At 37.8% G+C, this 26,888-nt stretch overlaps 1 protein-coding gene across 3 annotated transcripts in view; it reads right to left on the bottom strand.

The window, feature by feature from the left end:
- Positions 1–16,098: 16,098 nt before the first annotated feature.
- Positions 16,099–26,888, bottom strand: part of LOC307161999 (cadherin-18-like) — a 57,324-nt gene continuing 46,534 nt past the window's right edge. For all 3 annotated transcript variants that reach the window (XM_079877033.1, XM_079877035.1, XM_079877034.1), the window contains 3 exons: positions 24,398–24,512; positions 19,541–19,792; positions 16,099–16,873 (listed from right to left, as the gene is read on the bottom strand). In XM_079877033.1, coding sequence (XP_079733159.1) covers positions 16,371–16,873; positions 19,541–19,792; positions 24,398–24,512 — 870 coding nt within the window. In that variant the 3' untranslated portion in view covers positions 16,099–16,370. The remainder of the gene's footprint in view (positions 16,874–19,540; positions 19,793–24,397; positions 24,513–26,888) is intronic.

Genomic DNA, 26,888 nt, shown 5'->3' with positions numbered 1-26,888 from the left:
GGGGAGGAGATCTCGCGAACTGAATCGCGTAGCCGAGCCTGATGGTTCTCGCGACCCAGCGGGACAGTCTGGGAAGCTCTAGCCAGGCCTCCAGAAAGTGCACCAGCGGGGTCATACGAACCACAGACGTACCGTCGGTGGGGCAGCGAGGCGGAATGACCGGCACCGGCGAGGGTGGCATAGCGGCCCTGTGCGGGGGCACGGTCATTAACCGCGTCCTGCCAGAGGAGGCCAGGGGAGGGCGCGCGTCCCACGGGGGCGTGCTCTGGCAGGGGTCTGGCGACAGAGGGGGATGAGAGGAGCGTGGCCCGTGGGCGGCGCGTGCTGTCATCCCCCTCTGGGACAGAGGAGGGCGGCAGTGGCGGGACCCGAGGGTGGCGCGCACTGCGGCCCTCGGCGGGGACCACTCGAGCCCAATGGCCGCGGCTGCCCGGGAAAGCATGGCAGTCAGCTCGGGATCAGACTCGGGCAATGCTGGCACGCCCGAGGGCGGCAACACAGCCGAATCCTCACTTCCCGAGGACTCATGCCCACCTTGTGATGCAGTGATCGACATTGCATCCTCCTGTGGAACGCCAAACGAAACGCGCGGGGCCTCCGTAGAGGGACCGGCGGTTTCGGTTTGCACGCTCGCGGGTACCAATGCTGAAGAGGGGTGTGTGGACCGTGGACGTATCGGCGGTTTGTCCCACACAGATACCCTCAGGTCACCCTGGCCACCAGCCGAAGTACAGCCTCTCGGGGAGACCGTAGATCGGGGTGTGGATGAGGGGACTCTCGCTCTGATGAGCTCATTGAGTCTCGACCGCAGCATGGAGATGGTCATGTTCCCGCAATGAGAACATGAATCATCCACAAACGCTGCTTCAGCGTGATCAACGCCCAAACACGCTAAGCAGAGATTGTGCCCATCAGGAGAAAATACATCGCGACCACAACCAGAAGTGCACGGGCGAGACATCTTTAAAAAGACGTGCCACATGCAATGCTCTTTTTGTGAGAGGAAAACTCCGCGGATGTTGAAGCGAACAGGGAGAAATCACACTAACTGTCAGATCACTGACAAGATCAGCAGGGAAGTGTGCACTCGCTGAAATCGCCGTCACACCAACACCGGAGAGCTCGCTCGTCTCGAAGGTAAGAGAAGACTAACTCAGAATCTTTGGCTTGCAGGAGTGGAGAAGTTCTCGGCTCCGAAGCGAAAGCATGTCTGCATTGTGCAGCGTACTTCCTTATATACCCCCTGCGGCGGGCGGAGTTACGCTATGCAAATTCCGCAGACCCATGGCATTTCATTGCCATTGGCTCGTTTTATATACTCGAAGGTGATAGGCTTCTAAGCGAAACCCCCAATCGTCGTCATCCGACGTAACTCGGAGTGACCACGAAAGGGAACTGATGTGATGCTAATTTAACAGCATAGCTATGGCAAATCAATAAACAAGACATCACGGTTAAAATAGCAAAGGGAAGTAATCATTAACTTTTTTTAAAGGGGTCACTTGGAGAATTAAATTGAAATTCCTATTTAAATTGGGAGCTACAGATACATACAAATAGCACAATTAAATTATACTAAAAAAACATGTGTCCACAAGATTCTAAGTGTGTCAAGCCTTAAAGCTATACTTTGACTAAACTCTATTTTACAACGGATGTTACCCTGACTCACCTGTCATATGGTCACTTTAATGAGAGCTTGAAATGAAGCAAAAGCTTAATACATTCTGGATTTCATTACACCTCAATTAAGGATGGAACACCTCATTTGACTAAAGCTTTAATTTAATAACCTTCATCTAGATCTCATTAGGCATGCCTGTTTGACCTAAAAAACTGCCTTTGGTCACTTATATGCCTATGAATAGAGCTATAACCTACTTACAATAATGTAAAAGGTTCTGATTTAAGCATATTGTGTCATTTGGAAAAAAAAAAAGTGCTAAATGCAAGTGACTAATGTTGTGTGGCCTTAACTGTTCAAATTTCTGTGAATAATCTCATTGAGGACATTGACATTATGTGTTGCAAGGAAATACTATACCATCTGGATACAGGCTATATAAAGCCAAAGTCAGAGAGAGAAGCATACATCAAAACAACAACAACAACAGAAAACAACAACACTCAAGATGGTAGTCTAAGTATGTCTAGTGCAAGCTTAATGACAACAGACTGTAAAGTCTTTACCTCTGTAACTGTCTGTCTTATGCTGGGAAATATTGTCAAACCTAGCAACAGTAACCAAGTGGGAGGGGCTTAACAAAGGGTCGTTTATTACATCTCTACAAACTGCCGGACATTAGTCAAAGGTTATAGGCCATTAGTGCTGCATGATAAGCAGTGAAGCACTGATCAATACTGTAATGAATTATTGTGACAGGCTAAATGTACTAATGTCTAATAATTCACTATAATAGACAACTTCATTCTGTATAGACTAAACATATTTCCATTTCTACAGTTTACTTTATTCATTCTGTCAGTGTCATTCCTCATTCAAGATTTAACGGTACCAACTGTCTGCTTACCAATTTTTATTTTTTTTATTTATTTGTTTTTTCATTCTTGATTATGTGGCATTTCTTTTTCTTGACTACAGAGGTTCTGGTTGACTTCAGAGATTCCAGTCACACAAGAGTGGCAAGTAAAAATAGCTCCATGCTCCAGGAACAGAGCTGCCAAAGATCTGTGCCAGTGGCAGGAACTGAACTGTGCCCAGGTGACAGGCTATAGAACCTGAAGGGATGGGTAAGTAATAATAAATTACTATCTCTTATCATGTATACAATATGCCAGAAAGCCATGATAGGCATAGCTTAAAGTGTTTAAATTTACAGGGTATTTGCCATATAAAAATGAGTAATTTTGAACTAATCTAAATTTTAATCTCAACAATATAAGCCTATAGTGTTATTATAATAACCAGTAACCATACATTACCTAATGCTTTAAATGTTAACAGATTAAATCTTATTGTAAAGTGGTAAAGTGTTTCCATTGTTTTTTTTTTACATTTTTACATTTTTTTTTTTTTACTTTTTTTAAAAGTTTTTAGTCCTTTTTTTTACCTTTCAAACGTTTGGGGTTGGTAATGTTGATATTTAAAATAAGTATTTTATGCTCACCAAGGTTGCATTTATTTGATATAAAAATATAAAAACAGTAACATTGTGAAATATTATTACAATTTAAAATAAATACAAAGTCCTGTCATAAAACTCTAGATGGGGCAGGCTGGTCCTTAACTCAACCTGTTTGCAATCACATTATGCTCAATAGGGCACAGCTGATTGGTTCCTGCTGTATCAGTAGCCAATGAGATTGTGTGCTCCACATTCAAATATTTGGTTAGCATTTGCTTAGCAGTGTGGTGTGCTTTCAGGAACCCTCCACCTTCCCCAGCTCCACCTGTATAGATCTGCTATTGGTAATTCATGTACGCTATATTGTACAGTAGCCGCATGTCTTACTTGCAGCGTGTCGTATATGTATTGGCAGTAGCAAGTCCCATACTTACTCTGCAGCAGTAGCAGATCTATTCCACCAAGACCAAATAATATCAACATTGTCATACACATACCATGTCATGATAGAACTGATTTTTTCTTAAATATATTTTAAAAGAAAAGTATTCCGGTGATGGCAAAGCTGAATTTTCAGCATCATTACTCCAGTCTTCATTGTCACATGATTCTTCAGAAATCACTCTAATATGTTGATTTGGTGCTTAACTCTTTCCCCACCAGCATTTTTAAAAAAAAAGTTGCCAGCCACCACCAGCGTTTTTGATCATTTTTATGGCCCCTAGAACATTTTGTTGTATGAATATCTGAATATGCAATTTATCAAAAGAGAGAACAGACCCTCTGCTTTTAAACAAAAAGACCTGTTTTATCCAAGTTTCATGCATTCTTTTTTATCAACACTTGAATCTTTGTAAGCTTAATAAAAAAAGCAACATTTTGAGCAAAAGGTTGTTTTTTTGTTTTTGTTTTTTTTGTCAAAGACTACATCTGGATTGGATTCAGAATGATGATCGAAACATAGATGGAGGTAAATAGAGTACATCATCAACACCCCTAATGCTTGCACAATCCTATTTAATTCAGTAACTTTAGACAGTTTTGATTTATATGCTGTTTAATTTTGCTGAGTTATTTTACATATGCATGTGATTACATATGAGATTGCTTGTTTCTGCATCTTCTTCACATGTGCTTTGATCAGGAGATTCATTGAAAACACAGAAACCCAGAAAATTCCATGTTTGGTGGGGAAAGAGTTAAGAATAATTTATTATTATTATCAATATTGAAAACAATGTTAATATTTTTGTGGAAAGCATGATGCCTATTTTTATAGGATTCTTTGATTAGTTTTTTTTATTTTTATGTCTGTGTCTGTTTTGGATGGGTTTAGTTCAGTTTCTGTGTTTGAGTTTGTTTAAATGGTTTCTCATTGATTGATTAAGTTGAACACCTGCTTCTTGTTTCTGTGGTAGAAATTCTCCTACACACTTGACTTAAAGGGTTAGTTCACCCAATAATGAAAATTCTGTCAGTAATTACTCACCCTCATGTTGTTCCAACCCAGTAAGACTTTCGTTCATCTTCGGAACACAAATTAAGACATTTTTGGTGAAATCTGAGAGCTGGCTCACTCCTTCACAGGCTTCTAGGCAATTTCATTTTACCGGTCCAGAAAAGTTAGTAAAAACATAGTTAAAATAGTCCATCTGTGGACTATTCACTAAATCACTACATCTGTGTCATCTTCTCAGTTCTCGCGCATGCAAGATTTAAGGCTGATTTATACTTCTGCGTCGGACCTATGCCGGAGCCTCTACGCTGTAGGCAAAGCGTTGGTTTTCATTTATACTTCTGCGTCGTTGTCCACGTTGATGCGCAATTACACATGGAGAGGGAGTATGTGAAACCCGAGGGAGGGGTTCAAGCAGACCAATCACAGCGCTTGCGGTCCGCGTAGAACTGACGCATTGTTACATTTTTGGAGAGGTGCACGTCAGAGTACGCCGAAGGGTATGCGTACTACACACAGCCTACGACTTAGCTACGGCGTGAGTTTGACGCAGAAGTATAAATTGGGCTTGATCTTGACGGCACTCGCAAGAAAATGGATAAGTACATAATCAAATTCACAAATATTACACCATTTAAACATTATTTAAAATACACACTGATTTTATTTATTTATTTATTACAGGGACAGTGCATATAATAAACATTTCTGTCAATATGCCAGAGTTAGCCAGAAGGCTATTTTTCATCAGTAGTCCCTAGACAGATGGTAAAAAGTCACCCTAAAAGAGAGTAAAATTACATATTTACATAACAATATAAAAATTACAATACATTTAGTAAGAAATACTATTATGTTAAAATGTACAATCGAAACACAGCAAACCAACAATCAAACAAACATCAGACAAAAACATGACACATACACACACACACAAGGCAAGAAGCCAGCAGTGGGCAGCGAGAGCAGGTCTAGAAGTAAGTTAATGTTGACAGCTCTGATAATCAATGAGCCATTTCTTTAACTAGATCTTAAATGTACTAAATGTGTTTAGGTTTCTGATGGTTATGGGGGTGAGGTTCCACTCAGTAGCTCGAACAGAAAAAGCAGTTTGACCAAACTGTTACTAAAACAATCTTTGTCAAAGAATACACTTGTTTGTTCACAGTTTGAATGCTCTTGTTTCCCCATTTGTTTAATTTCAAGATCTGAGGGGAATTATCCATTGTTGCTTTTACGACTACAAAGCTGGGAGCACTAAATGATATTCAAAGTCACATTACACGCTTTTAACATTAAATAAAGCACATAAACAGTACCTGAGATTATCATTGCCACACTTTGTGTTTCTTGTTGCCATCGTGGCTGGTTAGGACACAAACTCTGATTAATATGGAAAAGATATATTTTATTGAGTGTTGCGTCGTGTGTAGTTAGGACATGTGAGATCTTTAGTGTTCCACAAACGTGCTGCGCAGCAGTAACCAGACATAGGCCTACTCCAGACAATGCCTTTCAATATGCTTTAATCACAGCCGGTAGGATCTCATACCAATTTCAGAGAATTTCCCCTGATAAAGATAGTACAACAGTTTTTCTAGAATAGGAACATGGCAAAGGTGACATGATTCATAAAATCATTTTTCTCCAAATTGATTGGTTCTACATACAGTATGTATAACTCTTTGTTACTGGGTAGAAGCACATTTGGATATCTCGATCATAAATTTAGACACCTGTCTAGTTTTGTTTCACCCTTTTGTTATTTTCAGACACACACATTCATTTTGGTCCAAGTGTTAGGGGCGGGCATTCAGTATTCAAAAGCAAGAAATCCTAAAATGAAAAGTTAAAATTCCTTCCACATTTCGTTGATTTGATTTGTTTGTGTATTCAAGCCCTGTGTTTTTTTCAGTTCTTACTTTGTTCTCACACATGGATACCGGTTGTTCTGTTCCTCTTTATCTAGTCCAAGTATTCTGAGCATTTTATTTCTTTGAGTTTTCTTTTAACGAAATCAACTGCTGCATTTAGATCCAGTTCTTTTCCTTCATTTTTGCACATTTCTGCACATTCCTTCATTTTTGTGACAGTGTATGTCTATTCCATCATTTTTGATCAATTTAATGCTTCCTTGCTGAATAAAACAATGATTTTCTTAATAAAAAATGACATGAAATAATGAAATGTGAATGCTAACAATGAAAGGGAAACCAGAATGTGATAACTCGATTGGACAGCAAAAGGTTGATGACAATAGACTACATTACATGTCCTCACAGTATGTCATAGTAAACTCATTGGATTAGTGCCTCTACAGAGGAATGTCCTGGTGTGAGTAGTCTTCCAGTGTCAGAGCAAGCGTCAGATCTCTAAACCTGCTCCCAGCTATGCCGGAAGGCACCACTTTCCCATTCAGCCAACCCCACACCTAGCCTGACAAATGATTACTACCGTGGACAGACTATACTAAATCCCTCTCATGTGACAGATATCGCTGCCTTGAAAGAAATCAACAAGAGTATGGAGACCAGTGGTCATGGTTTCAGTTAGTGAAAATGTGTATAGCAAGGCTTGAGTGGATGGGAAGGATTTTACAGGATTTGGATTTAATTTTTAGCACGTCAAGAATCTGGACTGCTTCCATTAGCATGGCACAGTCGTGCTATTAACCTGCTTGTTAAGTGTCCGGATCCAATTATCGCCTGAACAATCTGCCTAATAACACTTATGTCATATTCTGCAATTTTCACTCGCAAGGTTTAAAAGGGGAAACAGAAAACACTATTTGGGCAAAAATGTTTCACAGCATCCAGTTTTTGCTGCAAAGTGTTCCACGGGGATGACGCTAATTGTTTTTCATAATTTCCATTGTCTGGCAAGAGCGCCTTGAGTTGTCGCTATCTGCACTCTTGATCTAAAAGCAGTAGTAGTTTCATTCAGCCATCTGCCATTTGCAACATCACTAGCAAGTTTGTGTGTATGCCTCGGGGATGTCTAGACATAAATGGTGCGTTTTGTCAGATATGAGCTGCATGATATGTGCGGGTCTTTTCCTGTTTTGTTACTGTACTTACATACGCAAACACTAGTCAAGTCAAGTCATCTTCATTTATATAGCGCTTTTAACAAAATAGATTGTTTCAAAGCAGCTTTACAGAGATAAACGTATAATTTAAGGTAACAGAGATTGTTTTGGCTTTATAGCGGTTCTTTAATAAAGTTATTTTCCAGCTAAAGTTAGTTTTGATTGATTCGCTTCCATCGCAACGATCATTTGTTATTAAATTAGGGGCCGCTAAGATGACACCATTCTCTCTACACAGACTTTAAACGCGAACCTGTGATAAACGCTGATGGCGTTCACATGTGCTTTAAGAATTGGTTCTATAGTTATGTGCACTATGTCAATGTAAGACAGTCTACTAATACTCAACTAATACTCTAATAAGAGTTATAGTCAACAGAATGTCTTAAGGGGACCATCAAAATCAAGTGTATCCCATAATTATATAATTTAAAGTATGTGACTCCTATAAGGAATAATTAAGAGGCTTTTATTGTGTACTTTTTTAGGGAACAGAATATCCTACTAAATAAAAAACCCGGATTGACCTTGGCGAGAAGTTACCATGATGTATCTCTCCTGCCTAGATTGGCCCCTAGTGCTCCTGTGACCAACTAGCCTATATAGACTTAATTGGAGATGCTCATGTTAGCAGTTCACTGTAGTTCAATTTCATTGAACAGTATCCACTTAATCATATTCTGATCCCATCCAGTCTGAGCTTAAGGGCCAAAGTTTTAGAAAACAGTTTTATCTGGCCCAACATAGTGTAACAGGCTCAGGCCTGTTGCCATATTTTCTTTCACTGAGGGTAATGCTACTACACACCACTAGCGGTGCTGGGATGCTCTAGACTGGTATGCCCAGGTGGCTGGTAGAGAAAGACAGATTTGTTGGGCAGAGGAAGCATGGCCTACCTGCTGCGTTACCACAAAGCGCTTTGAGTCCTGATTGGGAAACACTGGTTTTAAGCTCAATCAGTGCAAGGAGTGTTATATTTTCCTTCATGTATTCTATGCCTTTTCTGGTTTGGTTTATATGTTGGTTTGTAATCATTGCACATGCTTTTTATGTATTGTTTTTTATTTTTTTTATTTTTTTTTACAAGAGATTGCTTGCTTACTGGCTTCACTGATAATGCTATGTCTTAATGACTCTTTATTTCCACTAGCATTTATACCACTTTCATTCATTGATAGGAGATCAAAAAGAGGACTTCCATTCATGAACAATTTCTTCGCATTACTTCACCTTGTGGATCTCTTGAATACAGTAGCACAAGGATTATAAAGAGGAAACCTTTCTTTTGGATTACCTGAATGTTTGATTTGTTTAGATTGTAATTATTCTATGTTCAAGATCACCATCTCCATCTTCTCCGGACTATCTTTATTATCATTGAACAATATCAGATAAGGCCTCCACATTAATTTGAACTCATGCACTGTTGTTTATATTGCTCCATATTAGGCTGGATTTCATATAATTATAGGTTTCAAGGACTGTAGGTATTTACATCTGAGCCTGTCTACGTCTGGACTGTTCATCTCTTTCTCATATGCTCATTGTGGGTTTTGTTTTCACCATCCAATGCAGTGGTAGGTTTTTTTTTGTTTTTTTTTTTTACATTATTTTGTATAAAATTGCAAAAGCCAATTTTTTATGGTCTCTCTGTTTCATTTGATTTATACCTGGTTTAATTTGTCTGTGTAAATATAAGTTGGTGGGTCCCTTCCTAAATACTAAAGTACTCTTTATATTCTGCATAGAAAGTCTAACACACATTATTTAAATTTTTTGATATCTCTCATACATAAAAAGGAAAGCCTTATACGTGCATTTGTAGCTACACAAAGTCTTTGCCCTCTTGTTGAAATGGTTTCTAGAGAGAGCTCATTGTTCTTAGTGGAAAAGCGGTAGATAAACAAGTCTCGCACTAGAGCACAATATATGTCTCGGAAAGGGCATTTAGGTCCCGGGAAGTAATTACCCTCAATCTACGCACAAAAAGGCTGTGTGTCATCTATGGGCCAGTAATGAAATGGTCAATTATGTAGTTCATTATTTTTAATGCAAGCTGCCATGTTGAACAGGGGCGTGGAGAATCCACCAGCGTTAGCTCCTGCGCCATAAAAGTAGTCATCAAAGGCAGCGTGGGAAATTGCTGCACACTAGCAAGCTCTGTGTCGTACAGCTCATCACGGTTTGATTCCCCAAGCAATTTATGCAGACGGGATCAAATACATTTGACATTGCGGGACTCATTCAAGGTCTATTTTTGTGGCAATAGTACATCTGAGGAAGACAAACAAAGAGGGCAAAAAAAGAATATGACAAAAGAAGCACTTTTAAAAAAATATCTAATACTTGCAGGGTTTCACATGTATAATTATGAATGTGAAAACATTTTCAAATGTAAACTATTAATGCAAGATACTTTGGCCTGTTGTCATTTTGATATGGATATTTTCCCATCTTAAATTATGATATTCACTACAGGTAAAAAGTTTGGGGATGTACTTTTTTTTTCTTCTTTTTTTTTTAAGATGCCCCCTCTCACCAAAGTTGCATGTATTTTTGTCAAAATACAGTAAAAACAGCAATACTGTGAAGTATTATTACAATTTAAAGGGGGGGTGAAATGCTATTTCATGCATACTGAGTTTTTTACACTGTTAAAGAGTTGGATTCCCATGCTAAACATGGACAAAGTTTCAAAAATTAAATTGTACGTTTGAAGGAGTATTTCTGTGCCAAAAATTGTCCTTCCGGTTTGTCACAAGTTTCGGAAAGTTTTTTTCGAGTATGGGTCTGTGTGACGTCAGATGTAACGGAATTTCCTTATACGGGTCCTAAGGGCACTTCTCTGGTAAGATCGCGGGCGCGCGCGCACTCGTAGACCAGAGCAAGAGAGCGAAAGCAGTACGCCCATCAAAGCGCTGTGCTCGGCTTTAGGGAAGTCAGTGTCACCAAAGAAGTGGGTTTTTGGTTGCCAGGGCAAGACAACCCTGCACAGATTCCCAAAGAACCCAGCGTTAAGGGAATAGTGGATGCAGTTTGTTTTTCCGGGGCAAAAACGAGTTGAGCAAGACTGTTTCCCTGCATTTCGACGATGATTGTTTTATAAACAAAGCCCAGATCGACGGATTTGCAGATCGTCTAATGCTTAAGGATCGAGCAGTCACAATGATAAAGGTCCGCAGTCGTGCATTGGAACCGCAGGCGGTGAGTAAAACTGTTGAACAAATGTATCTGTGTGTTGTTAACGTTACTAGCTCGGCGCGTTAGCACAGCTAGCTGCGCCCACACGGCCCGCCTCCAGCCGCTCGGTTTTTTCCGGAAAGACTCGGTACAGCCTATCTTTCTTTAATAAATATAATAAAACTAAAGACTTTTTGGAGATATGAACGATGCAATACTACTCTATAGGTACTCAAGATCAACAGGAGATTGAGTGAAAATGAGCATTTCACCCCCCCTTTAAATGAACTATTTTCTATTTTAATACACTTAAAGTGTCATTTATTCCTGTGATATTAAAAGCTGCATTTTCAGCATTCCAGTCTCCAGTTCAAAATAATGACATTTATTTGGAATGGAAATTCCAAACCATTATTATAAATGCATTTTATTAACAATTAGAACCATTATGTTTTTCTATATATTTTTTTAATTCTTTAGAATACATTACAATGATTCACAGTTCAGAAATGAATTCATCTGATAGGTCCAAACATTAAGTGTGCGACTGTGGAACAGAACTGGGCCACTCGCCTCAGCCACGGCATTGATGAGTTCCTCTAACACTAATTGGACTGTATAATTAGAACAGTGCAGGCAAAACGAAAAAGCTGAGGGATATTAAAGGAGAATCCTGTCAACAAAATCTGTTGATTAGGATTTTTTTCTCTCTGAGGCACGGATATGAAATTGAACTGAAAGTCTATACTAATAGCCTGGAAACAGATGAGGTCAGGTCCGTTAGGGTGCCTGTCTTTTCAGTGCCATTCTATTTTCTTTATTCAAGGAATTCAAGGTGAAAACAAAAAGCGAGGACATGAAATTTAACCCTGTTGATGTGAAAATAGCATTGTGAGCAGTAAGAGTATTACAGATCTGTTGTAATACAGAACAGAATAAAACAGTTCTTAGATAATCACATAATGACAATAACAACAAAAAATCAGACTACAAAAATTATGATGATGATACATGCGCAGGCAGGAAATAACTTAGAAAAAAGATCATATCAACTATCTTTCATAGATGAATTTAATGCATTTGACTATTTATTTTTAAATGTATGAATACCTGAATACATCTTGTGTAATCCAGTTTCATTTGTAAGTCAAGGTTTACAGGCTTACACGGTTTAAGTTGAGTTCTTTTAAAGTTGTCAGTTCCTAATAATAAATAATAACGTGTTATATAATTGTATAACTCAGTCAGCTCTAATGAAAAACATTAATAAAGAAATGTCTTGCTATATGGCTATAGTGGTTGATTTGTTCAATTCAACATGAATTGCCATTTTGCTTTCATAATGTGATGTTTTTTCTGGCACAGGATGCAAGATATTCAACCATGTAATTTGAAGCTTATCCATGAATAACTGATTGGATTAAAATGATGATAATAATACAAATACAAATAATAATAATATAAAAAAAGAATTGATTGTGAATTTTGGTTCCATGACATGCAAAGGTTTTAAATAAAATGCATTTAATTTCTTTAAAGAAACACCATTCCAAAACATCCAAGTTAACTACAGCAATCATAACGTATCTTTTGCTAAAAGCAATTCATTTGTTATGCTAACCTAGATACAGCCAGAATTACTATATTCTATTGTCACTGATCACAGTTTCATTACAGGGACTTCTGGGATATTTTGCTCAATATGCGATTCATTAAAATATTTGCACGCTACATCCATCAGACAAGCAGGTCAAAACTAGTCTGTGAAGAGTCACCAGATCGAGTCTAAATCACATGTAATTGTCACAAAGTCAAGTCTCTCAAATCATCAAAATTGTTATAGTCCAATTATTAAATCCCCAATCTGTTATTTTTTTTTTTTTATATTATCGTACAATTTGAGTAGACTGGTCTTATACAATACCTGAATGATTTCCTTTCATGCTTTGAACAATTATTGGTGAATTGCTACACGCCAATTCGCTTTGAATTCAATCTGTAATTTTTTTTTAAATATTATCATACAATTTGAGTAGACTGGTCTTATACAATACCTGAATGATTTCCTTTCATGCTTTGAACAATAATTGGTGAATTGCTACACGCCAATTCACTTTGAATTCATGAACAATTGATGAATTGCTACACGCCAATTCGCTTTGAATTCAAATACAATTAAGAAAAGAAAAAACTAAAATCAAAAAAATCAAAAGAAGAATGAAAAGCGACATGGCAATCTATGTGTACTTCATCCAGCGTCAATCACTCAAATTGAACAGGTCAGTTACTATAAACCCAATTTGTGTTAAAACATTTGATCTGCTTTTGGTCGCATGATAATGATGTATTCGGCTCACGATAATCAGGGTCAGAGAGTTGATGAGCTGCCAGATTGTATAGGAAAAGTCCATGTCTGTGATGAGGCTAATCAACAGTCTAGATCATCGTCCCCCACCACCACCATCATCATTAACAGCAAAATAGCCACTTCTTCACTTCAAACAAAAACAACAAATTATCAATCAACACTGAAGGCTGAAACAGGAAGAAAAATGCACTGGTGTGCGTGAGTAGGTTTTATTCTGTGTTTGGTGGATGAGTTCATAGAGGCAGAGATATATATATATAAAAAAAATAAAAAAAATTTAAAAGTAAAAATATATATATATATATTTGAAATTATATTAAAATATACATTTAAATTATATAATATACATTTAAAGTATTATATTACAATTTCTTTAAATATTTTTATACACTATAGTAGCCTCTAATTTTTCAATACCTTTCATGTTTCAGTTTTAACTAAGAGTTCATAAGCAGTCAGATCAGTCAAGAAGGAAGCCTGGGGCACACTGGCCTGATTAGAGAGGTATGAGACAAAAATAAGAGCATTGATGCCATTATTATCATTACAATTATGTTTTGCCAATTAAATGTCAGGGTCTTAAATAAATACCATGACTCTTTGCTGGCTGTGCTGTTGTGTTCATGGCCAGAATGTAACAGTTATAATGTACCCAGTCAGAGGACCAACAATCACATGGTCATGTAATATTCAAGATGTGAGCACTTGCATCATCCTTGCTATATTAAAGTTTGAGCTAAACCTTGCATAATTGTCTTACTCTTAAAGGGATAGTTCAACCTAAAATGAAAATGAAATCACAAATTACTCACCCTTGTGGGATTGTGATTAGAAGTAGGTTGGATTAGCTCAATACAGCGCCTACTAGGGTCACATAATTCGGTGGATCACAGAGTTTGGCACAACACTGGTCTGGAGATATTAACTCAGTTTGATTTCTCAAAACTTGTATGCTTTTTCTGGCTGAGATGGAGTGAACTGCAGTGCTAATAGAATGCGGACGTCGCATTGCCGTTGCACAGACCAACGGCCAAGGTCAGGATTTTCATTAAATAATACATTAAATTTCATATCATATACTTCCAGAACACTTGGAATATTCAACACGTGTAGCATCATTCTGTGATACTTTTGTGTCCTTTTTAAAAAGCTTGATGCAGGTCGCTATTTACTGCCATTATATGGACGAGCGCAAACAATATATATATTTTTTTAATTCTCCTTTTGTGGTCCATAAAAGAAAGAAGGGCATATATGGCATTAGAACAACACCAGGGTAATTTATAACTTAATTTCCATTTTAGGGTGAACTAAAGACCAATTACAATGTTCAATGACACTCAAATGTATTAAATTAAAATGAATATTCTACACAGTAAACTCTTAATGAGTTGTTGTCCTTATTAAATGTAACTTGACATGGCATATTTTGAAATTATGCCTTACATATTTACATTTCTTTTCAACTTCTTAAGAATTTAAAGCTTAATAACTCAAAACAATCAAGTATAAAACCAAGCCTATGGGAATACCCATAAGCCCTTGTGCCTGAATAATTTAATTATGCATACTTGGTCAAAGCATATGAGATTATGCGGGCATGAAGTAGTTGTTTAATTATGTTAATGTTGTTCGTTACAGTTGATAGTCATGTTTTGTGACAATTCGCCTTTAGGATGATTAGTTTTCCTCTGGTGAACTTGGGTCCTGTTGAATTCAAGCCTTGTCTCCCTATACATTAGAATACGAATAAGAATTAGAATAAGAATAAGAATATATATATAATATATATGAGATTTCAATAACATAATAAAAATATTGTTAGTTTACACATATGTATATGTGTGTGTGTACATATAATGTACACTTATACACTAACAATATTTATATTATATTTTATATTCTCATTCATCACATGAATAAACAAGAATAAAAAAAAATATATATATATAAAATAGTTTAGTTTAGTTGTATCCTGTACACTTAAATGGTTAATTTCACTAATAGAGACTATTAAAATACCACATTAGGTAAACTTGATTATATGAGCCTTGATAGACTTAATTAATTTGGGGGGATTAGTTACCCAAAATCATTTGTGTACATTAAACCCATTAGGTCAACAGTGTATAAAAATGTAGTCTTGAGGAATCAAGACTGTTTGTACAATTAGCAATCCAGTACATGTTAGCCTGTCAAAAACAAGGCTCTCATCTTATCATAACCAACTTAAAATCATTGATTTTGCTGTCAGCAGGTATGTTTCCGGAATTGGCTTACTAATTAGCTAATGCTGCTGTCAGAGGAAATGATCCCATTTTTGCAACTCCCTCAGTATTCAAAAAGTCGTCATCCTAAACAATCAAACACTACTAGTGACAGCCGAGCGCATTTAGATCAGTAAAAGCGGCCGTTGTGTTGTCATCATCATCATCATCACGCTGGCTATTAAAACAGTCTGTAGGCTATTTATCTGCATGTTGTGAGGCTCGTGGGAATTGATCAGGACTGGATTGCAACACAGACTTTTCACAGTTGATTTATAAGTCCTAGGAAAGTAATAAAAGGTGCCCACTCAAGCATTTGAATCCAATTATCTTTCACAGAATGCCGTTGTTATCCAATTAAAACTCTCTCTGCTCATGAGAATTATAATACGTTATTTTTTTGCTTTTCACAGAGGTGATTTATACTAAATGTTGCACACTATGTTCAGTGTCGATCTAGTATAGAAAGGCACATCATATTGGGTGAAAAATGAAAACTTAAACACTAGGCTGTGAAAACAGAAATCAAATTTCTATTTTGAGAGGGAAAATGATCAGCGTAGTATGAAAGATGTCATCACAAATCAGCCGGGATATTGAATTAGACGCTTTTGTAGCTAGAAAAGGAGGAATATACAATAGAGGCATGTTTTACTTATCTGGAATCATGAATTTTATTAAGCAATAGAAAATATACACCAGGGAAAATAGCTTCCTTTATGAGTTCTCATTTTTTTTTCTCAATTTTAAACTTTTTCTTCAAAAATCAACTTACTTCCACTTGTAGAGGCCAGTGAAAAACAACAGTCAAATAATCCAACAGCAAAACTGGATGACAAAAAACTTCAGTCTTCACTGCAGTCCCCTTTGACCCGACATCAGGGAAACGACACACAACTTCTGGTTTACGAAACATGCGCAGCCATTAGGGGGAGTGCTGCTGGCCTTTCTCTTGATAGACTCTGCTAAGTATTTGTACCTCAGGGCCCCAGCTGTCTACTTTACTGAGGTCCAGCTCCGACTGAAGCTCCGGCAGGTCCAGAGAGCTGATGGAACCAGACGGGGAGCCGCGGCCCTCGTAAGCGTACGTCTGAAGAGAATCGTACGGCGGGCCGCTCGTGTCCCGGTCTGCCTTGACCACCTTGAGCTTAATCACCTCATGGATGTCCTCATCCGGTAAGGTCAACGATGGACTGAGAGCCTCCGTACCCATTGCCCTCCACTCCAACTGCAGGTCCTTCCTTATTCTCATCTCCTCGGCTGCCTCGGGGTTCCTCAGCGCCGCTATGTCAAAGGCCTCTGTGTCTTCCTCGCCTCCCCCCTCGTCGTCGTACGTGACTACGTTCTCTCTGATATCCTCCGACGAGATGATCAGGGGCTCCTTTTTGCTTTTCTTGCTACGCAGAGTGACAAACAGAACCACGATGGCTACAAGAGAGGAGACACAAGCACAGTTTGCTCGTCCATGTAGATGGTGATGTGAATTAGCTTTACAACTATTGTGAGTTAGTGACATATCAAATGGGAGTGCAGTCATCTGCCCGCTGACATTTTCATACAGGGAAAAGCTTTGTCTGGGTAAATAATCACCTTATCATTTATGTACTGATGTGAAATCAATGATGTTTTGTCATAAATAAATTTGCCATAAGCCTCTTCTTTTGAACAGATTAGCCCTGTTCTAAAACCTAGTTAGCTGCAACATTAATATAATTATTGTTAAAGTCCCCCTGTGGTGAAAATCAAGTTTTTAATATTGTTTTTATGTCTATGTGGTGTTTTTAATAGTGCACCAACACCAGCAACACAACTGTGAAAAAAAAAAGAGTCTTATAAATGCGGTTTGAAATTGCTGGTGTTCCTGACGTCTCAAACTACCTTGTAACCAATCACATCAACGTGCCGACGGGCTTTCGCATATCATTTACACCAAATTAGCAAGGGAGTCTCGAGAGATGCCATGTTATCCCAGTATATTCTTTTGTTAAGAAAAATCGGGTACATTTAGCAATATACTGTGTATACTGAGAGCCTCAGTGTGCACAGTTTACTGTGAGAGTTTACTGTGATAAACTATATGCCTTTCTCCACTGACGTTCTGAGTTGTTCAAAGCATTTATGATGATTGTTAGAAGGCAGACTGAGATGGCGAACAGGAACATATTTTGTGTAGCAATAGCAACACATTATTAGCTGTTTGATAACATAGTCAGCAAAAGGCAAATCATATTAATTACCATTATGTGTCCGACGTTGTAAAGAGCGACACTATTGTGCACTGTTTACCTCAGTAAGTTGGCCGAGTGAATCTGTGAGCTGGCGTGAGTGGAGGCAGGGCTAATTAGCATATTTATAGATGTGCTTATACAAAATGAAGCAAGGTGTAGAGTTGCATTCAAGCTATTTTAGGGCATGAATATTTTTTTTTCAAAGGGAAAAACTTACATACAGTATGTCATTTTGGTGATCAAAGTTGAGTTATAAGGGATACAATTATTGACTACAGGGGGACTTTAATATAACCATAGAATCAATACTAAATAACACTGCTCATAAGTGATTGATTTGGAATGATTAGAAGTGATTAAATCAATGTGCCACAAAAAACAAACAAAAAAAACCTCATGTGAAGGGCTCTGCTGTAGCATGTTGCTAACAACAAAATATTTTAATATATTTACCCCCGGTTTCACAGACAAGGCTTAAGCCTAGTCCAAGACTAAAATTAATGTTTGAGCTAATTTAACTAAAATCATCTTGCACTGAATTACATAGCATACACATATTAGGTAAACTAGTCTATGTTCATTAGATGAAACATAACTATATTACAGACATTTCTCTCAACTGGATGAATGTTTTCACTGAGTTCCATGAAGGATACATGCGATAACTCAACCCTGTTGAAAACACCCAACCAGTCTAAGCTGTTTTTTTCTAACCAGCTTGCATAATATGTTACCTTCAGAAAGGTAGGTAGGCAGCTCACTAGACTTTGGAATGGAGCTATTGTTTTAGAGTATTATGCACTGCTCAGACAAAATCATCTGTATTGTGTTTTGCCATAAATGGTAATGAGCATCTAAATTCAGGAATACAAAAAGACTGTTTTGACCAATATTTGAATGTCTGTTCAGGTATGTGCATGTTACGATTGTTGTTCCTGGTTTCAGCCTACACAGTTGTGCAGCATTCCTGAGTAGTGTCTATATTTGGTGTCGTTGTCAGTGGACCTGAGTGAGAGAGGGGGATTTCACACGTACTGCATGGTGAAATTTCTCATCTACAACCAGCGAATTTCAAGCAGTGTTTCTTAGGGTGTCAGATAAAAGAAATAAGCAGAGGAGAACAACTTGGATATACTGTACATCCTCCCACGATTCCTTGGATCTTTATAACAAATGATCTGCAACAATGTAAAGTTCATATGTGACCCTGGATCACAAAACCAGTCACAAGTCGCACGGGTATATTTGTGGCAAAAGCCAAAAAAATTATAGATTTTTCTTTTATGCCAAAAATCATTAGGATATTAAGTAAAGATCATGTTCCATGAAGACATTTTGTAAATTTCTTACCGTAAACATATAAAACATTTATTTTTGTGAGTGAATGCAACAAAATCACGAACATAAATGGACAACTTTAAAGGCAATTTTCTCAATGTTTCGATTTTTTGCACCCTCAGATTCCAGATTTTCAAATAGTTGTATCTTGGGCAAATATTGTCCTATCCTAACAAACAATACATCAATGGAAAGCTTATTCAGCTTTCAGATGATGTATAAATCTCAATTTAAAAAAAATTGACCCATGTGACTGGTTTTGTGGTCCAGGGTCACATATTTGCTTGGTTATCCTGCAGTATAAATCAATCCATCCGTCCATCCATCCATCCATCCATCCATCCATCCATCCATCCATCCATCCATAAAGAAAGAAAGAAAGAAAGAAAGAAAGAAAGAAAGAAAGAAAGAAAGAAAGAAAGAAAGAAAGAAAGAAAGAAAGAATGTCATGCTGGTAATTTAATTTAATTTATAAATAAAATTTAAAATAAAAATAAAAATATCTTGGCCCTTGAGTTTTCAGTCTTACCCAAGAGGATGATCACACATAGCAGGATGGCAATGAGGGCTCCAGTGCTGAGACCAGCCGAAGATAGGAAGGCTTGAGCCCTGCAAACTGGCGTTCTGGCGCCGCGTTGGCACGGACACACCCTGAGCGTAAGCGTGCTGGTGCTGCTGAGGAGGGGCTCTCCTCCATCCCACACAACCACGGGCAGCTGGTACAGCTCCTGTTCTGCCTGGCTGAAGCCCTGCCTGCGCGCCAACACGCTCACACTGCTATCTGTCAGAGAGAGCAGAGGTTTATTCTCGCTGGCTGCATGCATGACGACGCCGTGCAACAGAAGCCAACAAAACAATTCACTCCCCATCTTCGGCAGTTGCCTCCGAGAATGGAGAACAGCTTTTCAAATATTGTATTCTGTTACTTCATTTTCAAGCTGTCTAATGTGATTTCGGATTCCTCACTGTTGAAATGACAACAGATATAAATCAGCAGCCACAGCACTATGCTAGACAACAATGTTTAATAAACAGTTACATTTATTAATAATGTGATTGTTTAATGTTATTGGTTCGAGGCCAATATATTTAGACTAATCAATTATTGCCAAATGATCATGGGACCCCATCATTTTCTAGTTGGCCTATCCACCTGATTTTGGCATGAGGAAGTAAGCTATTTTCCGTGAATGTGCGAGACTTCAGAGTCATTAGCCGATATAAATATCAAAGTGCAGTAAACTGTAAAACTTTTTGTGCTACAAATCAGTGAGTTTATAATTATGACAATACATTCAAATAATATGTAAGAAATACCAGTTTGCATGTCAAACAGCATAACGAGCTGTTTTGTACAGCTAAAATTTACTGGAAGTGGATTACACTGGAAACCGGACACCAAAAGTCCAAATCATCAAAAGTGACAGTAAAAGGTTCTTCTGAACTTTCTATTAATCAAAAAATCCTGAAAAAATATATCATGATTTCCACAAAAATATTAAGCAGCACAACTGTTTTCAACATAAGAATATTGAAATGTGTCTTTAGCTCCAAATCAGCATATTAAAATGAATTCTGACGGATCATGTGGCACTACTGAAAGTTCAGCTTCGCCATCACAGGAACAAATTATTTTAAAATATATTAAAATAAAAAAAGTAATTTAAAATTGTAATAAAATTTGAAAATATTGCAGTTTTACTCTATTTTGATCAAATATATGCAGCAATGGGGATCATAAGAGACTCCTTTCAAAAATATTTTAAAATATTAACGACCCCAAACTTTTGAACAGAAGCAGTCAGATCATCCAGTCAGAATTTAGAGTCAGAACTACATGTACTGTATGTGTTTCTAAATTCATGAAAATAATGCAGTAAATAATCATATGTAGTTTTCTGATTCACATTGGTCCATGTTTAGATTTAAAAAAACAAAAAAACAAGAAAACAACTGTTTGCTTTTCTGCTGTACCTCCCCAACAGGAGTATTGAAGCGCTGGTGTGCTGACAGACTGTACTCCCTACGGTGCTCCAACTTTTCTAATTTTTTGAGAGGCTTGTGCAAGGTTTTTCACCTTCTCTCTAGCTGTCGCTAGCTTTCTTTCTTACATACGCATGCACCCACTGACAGGCAGATCCTAAGCACCTCAGTGTATGCATGGTCATGCAGCTTCTTCACTTTGTAATTGTGGTTTGAGCTAGTGTCTTCTGACTCTGCAGCCTGGGAGGGTTTGAGGGGGATTGGGATGCAAGAAGATCCCTGTCTCCCTCTGAATATTAGCTACCGGGAGAGCAAGAGCGTAGGTTTGGGTTTAACATTGGTAGGGACATTTTAATGTCAATCATGCTATACAAATGCACAATGTTTAGAGAAATTGCCTGTTTCAGCTTATCAGGTGTAGGCCTATAGGAGTATTCACTGTACATAAGTATTTAGCCACAATCTTTTGAATTCTAATACAATCCAATATCCAATACTGAATAAAAATATCCAAACAATGTACTAGATTTTGATCCACGCCTGGTATTTAAACGACAAACAATACAATTATTTAATTATTTATTTTTTATTTTTTATTTAAATGATCAAACCTCAAGAATTATTATTAGGCTGTAACTGGGAACCAATAAATTACCAAAATTGGTATTCTATGGCCTGGTTTCACAGACAAGGCTTAGATTAAGTAAGGATAAGGCCTTAGTTTAATTGGGACATTTAAAGAGATAGTTCACCCAAACATGAAAATCCAATGAGGCTCATTCTCGTGTGTTATGCAGCATGGTTGAGATTCAGCAAGAACTAATCAGGTTCATTCTCGTGTGTTACGCAACGCATTTGAGATTCAGCAAGAACCAATGAGGTTTATTCTCGCCATCAAGCAGGTTCGGTTGAGCTTCTGTTTATGTTCGCTGATCAATGTTTATATTTGAATAAAAGCCTAAATTCAATCTGTTCATCATATAAAGCAATTGAGTCTCTTTAGAAAATTTGGACTAAACCGCTCAATTCATATGGATTAGTTTTTCAATATCTTTATGAACTTTTTGAAGCGTCAAAGTGGTAGTTGCGAAGCTGTCAATGGAGAATACAGAAAGCTCTCGGATTTCATCAAAAAGATCTTCATTTGAGTTCCGAAGTTATACAAAAGTCTTACGGGTTTGGAACGACATGGGAACAAGTAAATAATGACAGAATTATTATTTTTTTTGGGTGAACTATCCCTTTAAATATCTTGTATAAACATGCCTTAGAAAAAAACTGGTGTGCATCTTGAGACAAAACAATATCACTGACATATTTTAAGATATGTCAGTGATAGTTGCTTTCAGTTTAAACAGCTAAAACATGCATTTTAGTCTAGTACTAGGTTTAAGCCTTGTCTATGACACCGGGGGCTTAGATAAAGCCTTATTTAGATAAAGATATTTATGTATTATTAAATTATTAGTGCTTTTAAAGATTAATTTTAATTGAGTGTTAGAGCTTGAAGGTGATCTAAATGTAAGAACAGAGAAATGTGATTGCACAATAATAATAATAATAAAAAAAAATCTGCTAATATCTGTTTATAACTGATTTAGTACTGAAATATCATGCATGCAGAACCAGCAACTATTGTGCATGCATTAGATACTACAGGAAGTAAGATTTTCAAACTCAAGGTTATCGTTAACACTACCAAAATTAGCATCTCTGAAATATTTATGCATAAATCAGCCTTTCATGTAGTGACCCCTAGGTTTATCGCGTTTGTGTTTGATTTTGTGTTTTATGAAATGGCCTGCAGGTAGACTCCATTTAATCTGTCCAAACACTATTAAAAAATGAACATGAAATGACAGAGGGTGGAACGATCATTAGCGCATCTTTACAAACAACATAGAAAACGTGGTCTGTAATTATACATGGATGGGAAATTCACAGTTATGCTTTGATTTATGTAGCAGTGAATCGTAAACACTTTCCCTGTGAAAATACATGAGAGCGATTCATGCATGTACTGCGGATAATTAATCATCACTGTGAGATGTGTAGTGCAAAAAATATTCAAAAATAAATAAATAAATAAGAAATAGCAACAACAACAACAACATCAACAACAACATATACTGCCAATACTGCAGTTCTGGCATGAGTCCTGATCGCTCTGTTATAACTTAATGTGAGTGTTTAAATGGCGGAGATAAATGGCCTGAGAGAGAACTGCAGTAAATTGGCCCAGGAGGGATCCTTTCGATGTAATGTGTCCCATCCCAGATGACACAAACACAAACACTCTTGCCAAAGCCGTGGCATGCTGTCAAACTTGATGTAGGCTATCTGTGCGGATTCCCTCACCCATTCTACTGAAGCAGTGGAGAGCTTCATTACAAATGCTTCCTAGATTCAGAATATGAACTATGTCGAAAAACATAACAGGCAAGATGATTTTTATCTTCAGTTGAACTTGCTGCCATTTCCCAGGGGGAAAATAAGTGCACCTCCGGAGGGAATTTCCATCATATTTTTTTTCCGCCTCACCCTGGCAAGCACTATGGTCATGTGGACGCTGACATAATGACTGAAGTGCCAGGAGAGAAACATCTACGTGATCAAAGATGACAGCCTTACACACCCACCCAATCACAGGAAGCTCAACAGAGCGCTCCTCAAGTGTGTTCCGAGGAGTGCGCCAACCCCCAATGTGTAAAATTGTCCGTAATGGTAAATCCGCTGGGATATTATTTAAGGATGGAGTGGCCTGGGGGGAGGGTAGGGGGCTTGGCTAGGATACAAATTCAAATAAAGCTCTGAAGCACTGGATCCTCTGAACTCTGGGCTTTTAGCATCTGCCTCTTATCTCCCTGATTGCCCTGTTAAACCCCGACCGGTCCACCTGCAGCCCCGATTCATTGAAGCAGCAGTCTGGCATTAGAAGGAAATCATTACAGCCCGGCCGTCTCCACCAGGGAGCCTTGAGCTAACATAAACACAGACCTGGTTTCCAGGGAAACGGCAACGTTGGCCTTGCAACGATATTAAAAAAAGAGCAAGAAGATGAGGGGAAGGCAGAAAATGAAGGCGATCTGTGTGACAACATGTGGTACTAAATATGTTTGTGGAGAGGCACTGAGGGTTTGCCCTGAGCAAACATCAGGAAATCAGTTGGAAAACATTAGAAAGATTCCATTACAGAGATGCCATCGGAGAGGCTCTTTAGATCAGTCAGATCTTATTTGACTTTCATGAGAGCCTGTGCACAACTTAAGTACTGAATATGGAATTTGCTTTTGTAACCAACTCCTAAATTACAGGCTTGCCTCATCAAACTATTTCTAATTAGATGTTATACCAAGCCAAAACAAATCCTATGGGAGCGGTTTTGTTATTGTTTGTATTTTACCTTCATTGTCCTTCAGAGTGAAGTTTGGATTCTCTGGAAGGTCTTCTGGTAGAGCAAAGGTGAACCGTCCATTGGCGAAGTTGTCCTTGTCTGTGGCCCTGATGGTCTGAATGACCTACAAAGAGAAAGAAACCGAAAAGAACAAGAGAAAACAAGCTCAAGCTTAGTTCTTTCTTCCTCCAAAATTAATGTTGAATGATAAGTGGCACTAAAAATATCTAAAAGAGATGCTTTTGCTTCTCTGAGAGGCGGGTTGTGTCGCTCTTTATAACCCAGAAATGTAATTGGACCACCTGGGCTTCTTCCTCTCCAATTTTGAAAGACATTAACTTCAGACTGCTGACCCGAAGCCCCTTGGCCAGTTGGGTGTTTAGATTACAGTCATTGAACAGATAGCTGGTTTGAAGCATTGCTCAGCCTCATGATGTTTTGTCAGCTTGTTAACCTAATTGGCTCCTGCCAGCACATCAGCTGCAAGAGGGAATTTCCGTATGCAGTGTCTGGACCAATTATTGAAGCCTTTCACCTGTCTGTGCTGCATGACCCATGTTAGACCAGGGGTTTCTCTCTCTAGGGCACTTTTACATCAGAGCATCTTGTGTGGATTCGAGTCGGTTTTATGTAAGAGTTTGGACCGTTTGTTTGATGTTTCGGTAGTTCGGTTTATGTTTGTAATTGGTATGAAATCAACCGGTTCTAATATCAGAATTGAACAGATATTATTTAAATATAATTACACACCTGTGCAAGCTACTGTTCACTCTTATTCAAATATAATGCAAATTTTAAGCTACCTGTTTCTCAATAAACTGAATCTGGGAACAGCTCGCATTTGTTGCCGTTTTGGTGTTTAATCCAAAGGGATGATTCAGGACTAAACAATAAGATTTTTACCTGCCCTGTCAACATTTTTACTGGCTGCATCTTGTAAAAAATAGTAACAGCATAAATATGTTACATTTTTAAATATTAAAATAGTAAAATTAATTTAAATTGTAATAATATTTCATAATATTACTCTTGCACTGTATCAAATAATCCCTAAACTTAACAACTACCTTACTAACTATTAATAAGCAGCAATTAGGAGTTTATTGAGGCAAAGTCGTAGTTAATAGTTAGATTCTGATTCTGATTCTGAGATAATAGTGAGAATTGGACCATAATCTAAAGGGTGACCAAAAATTCTACTGACCACAAACTTAAATCTGTAAATTCAATGCACTTTAGCTGTAAAGTCATGGCATATAATGCAAAACATATGGATTTCTTTGTTTTAATCACATTCTTACTGATTCTTTCAAGACTATCACATGTAATTTTTGCAATTTCAATGGTGCAAATATAGTACACATCACATCTAAAAGTAAAATGTGAAATAAATGATGCTGTTACATGCAGAAGGGAGTAGAATAAAACTTGGGTTCGGACCAAGCAAGAGTATGAAAACCACCAGTGTCACTGCATTACAGCTTTCTTCGCAAATTACAATGCATGGTTTCATGCAGCGTACTGTTGTGGATCAGTGCAGTGCAAATCAAAAGGAAAGAGCTTCCTGTGAGTTGATGCCAGTACAAGCAATGTGGTTCTGCCTTATCTCTGTGGAAACACTTAATCAAGGGCCACAGCATGACAGAAATCCCTGATTATCTTACAAAGTTACAATCACGAATTTCAGTAATTGGGAGGAGGATTTTATTTAGATGTTAGATGGACCGATTTGAGCAAAGCAGACCAAAAGTCATAATAAATGAGAGCCAATTTCTATGCTTATGAATGGACCTCTGCCTTATAAAAGACAGTAAACGGGTTACTGGGCTTGAATGAAACCGAATATGTATAAAAAAAGCTCCATGGTTAATTAAGCAAGACTCCAAAATAAAAACACAACTATCTATATTAATCACACACTTTCTTTCAGGCAGAATAATTGACCATACATTTAGACTTCGATTACCCATGCATATGGATTCATTTTATGACGCTTTTATGACCTTTTTGGATCTTCAAAGTTTTGGTTACCTGGACAATCAATGGAGGGACATAAACCTCTCAGGTTTCATGAAAAATATATGTTTATGGCTTTGGAACGTGATGGTGAGTAAATGATGACCGAATTTTCATCATTTACCCTTCAAATACCCTTTATGGTTTAGCAGACACAAATGTCTGGAGTGGACCTTTGATATTTAATCACCCCCCCAAAAAAAAGAAGTATTGTCGCCCACTGTGTGTGAATTGTGTGTGTTCAACCGCTTAAATCGTAATCTCATTCAAGGGTAAAGCTATAACGGCTATGCCGCTGCACATGGGCCTAGATTTCAACGTGCAATGATTAACATTTCCTGTGAGCCATTCTTAGTGCGCTTGATGCTGACTCCTATCTGCCGGTGAATACATTGGTACACGCTGAATTATGTATAGGTTTAAAAGCCTCCAAAGTCTGTCGAGCCACAGATAAATCCATCCTTGATGGTGTCAGACATATCAT

Source organism: Squalius cephalus (assembly GCF_949319135.1).
Source record: "Squalius cephalus genome assembly, chromosome: 7".
In the NCBI taxonomy this organism is placed as follows: domain Eukaryota; kingdom Metazoa; phylum Chordata; class Actinopteri; order Cypriniformes; family Leuciscidae; genus Squalius; species Squalius cephalus.
The sequence above is the reverse complement of the archived record's forward strand: the minus strand, read 5'-3'. Positions and strand labels throughout refer to the sequence as shown.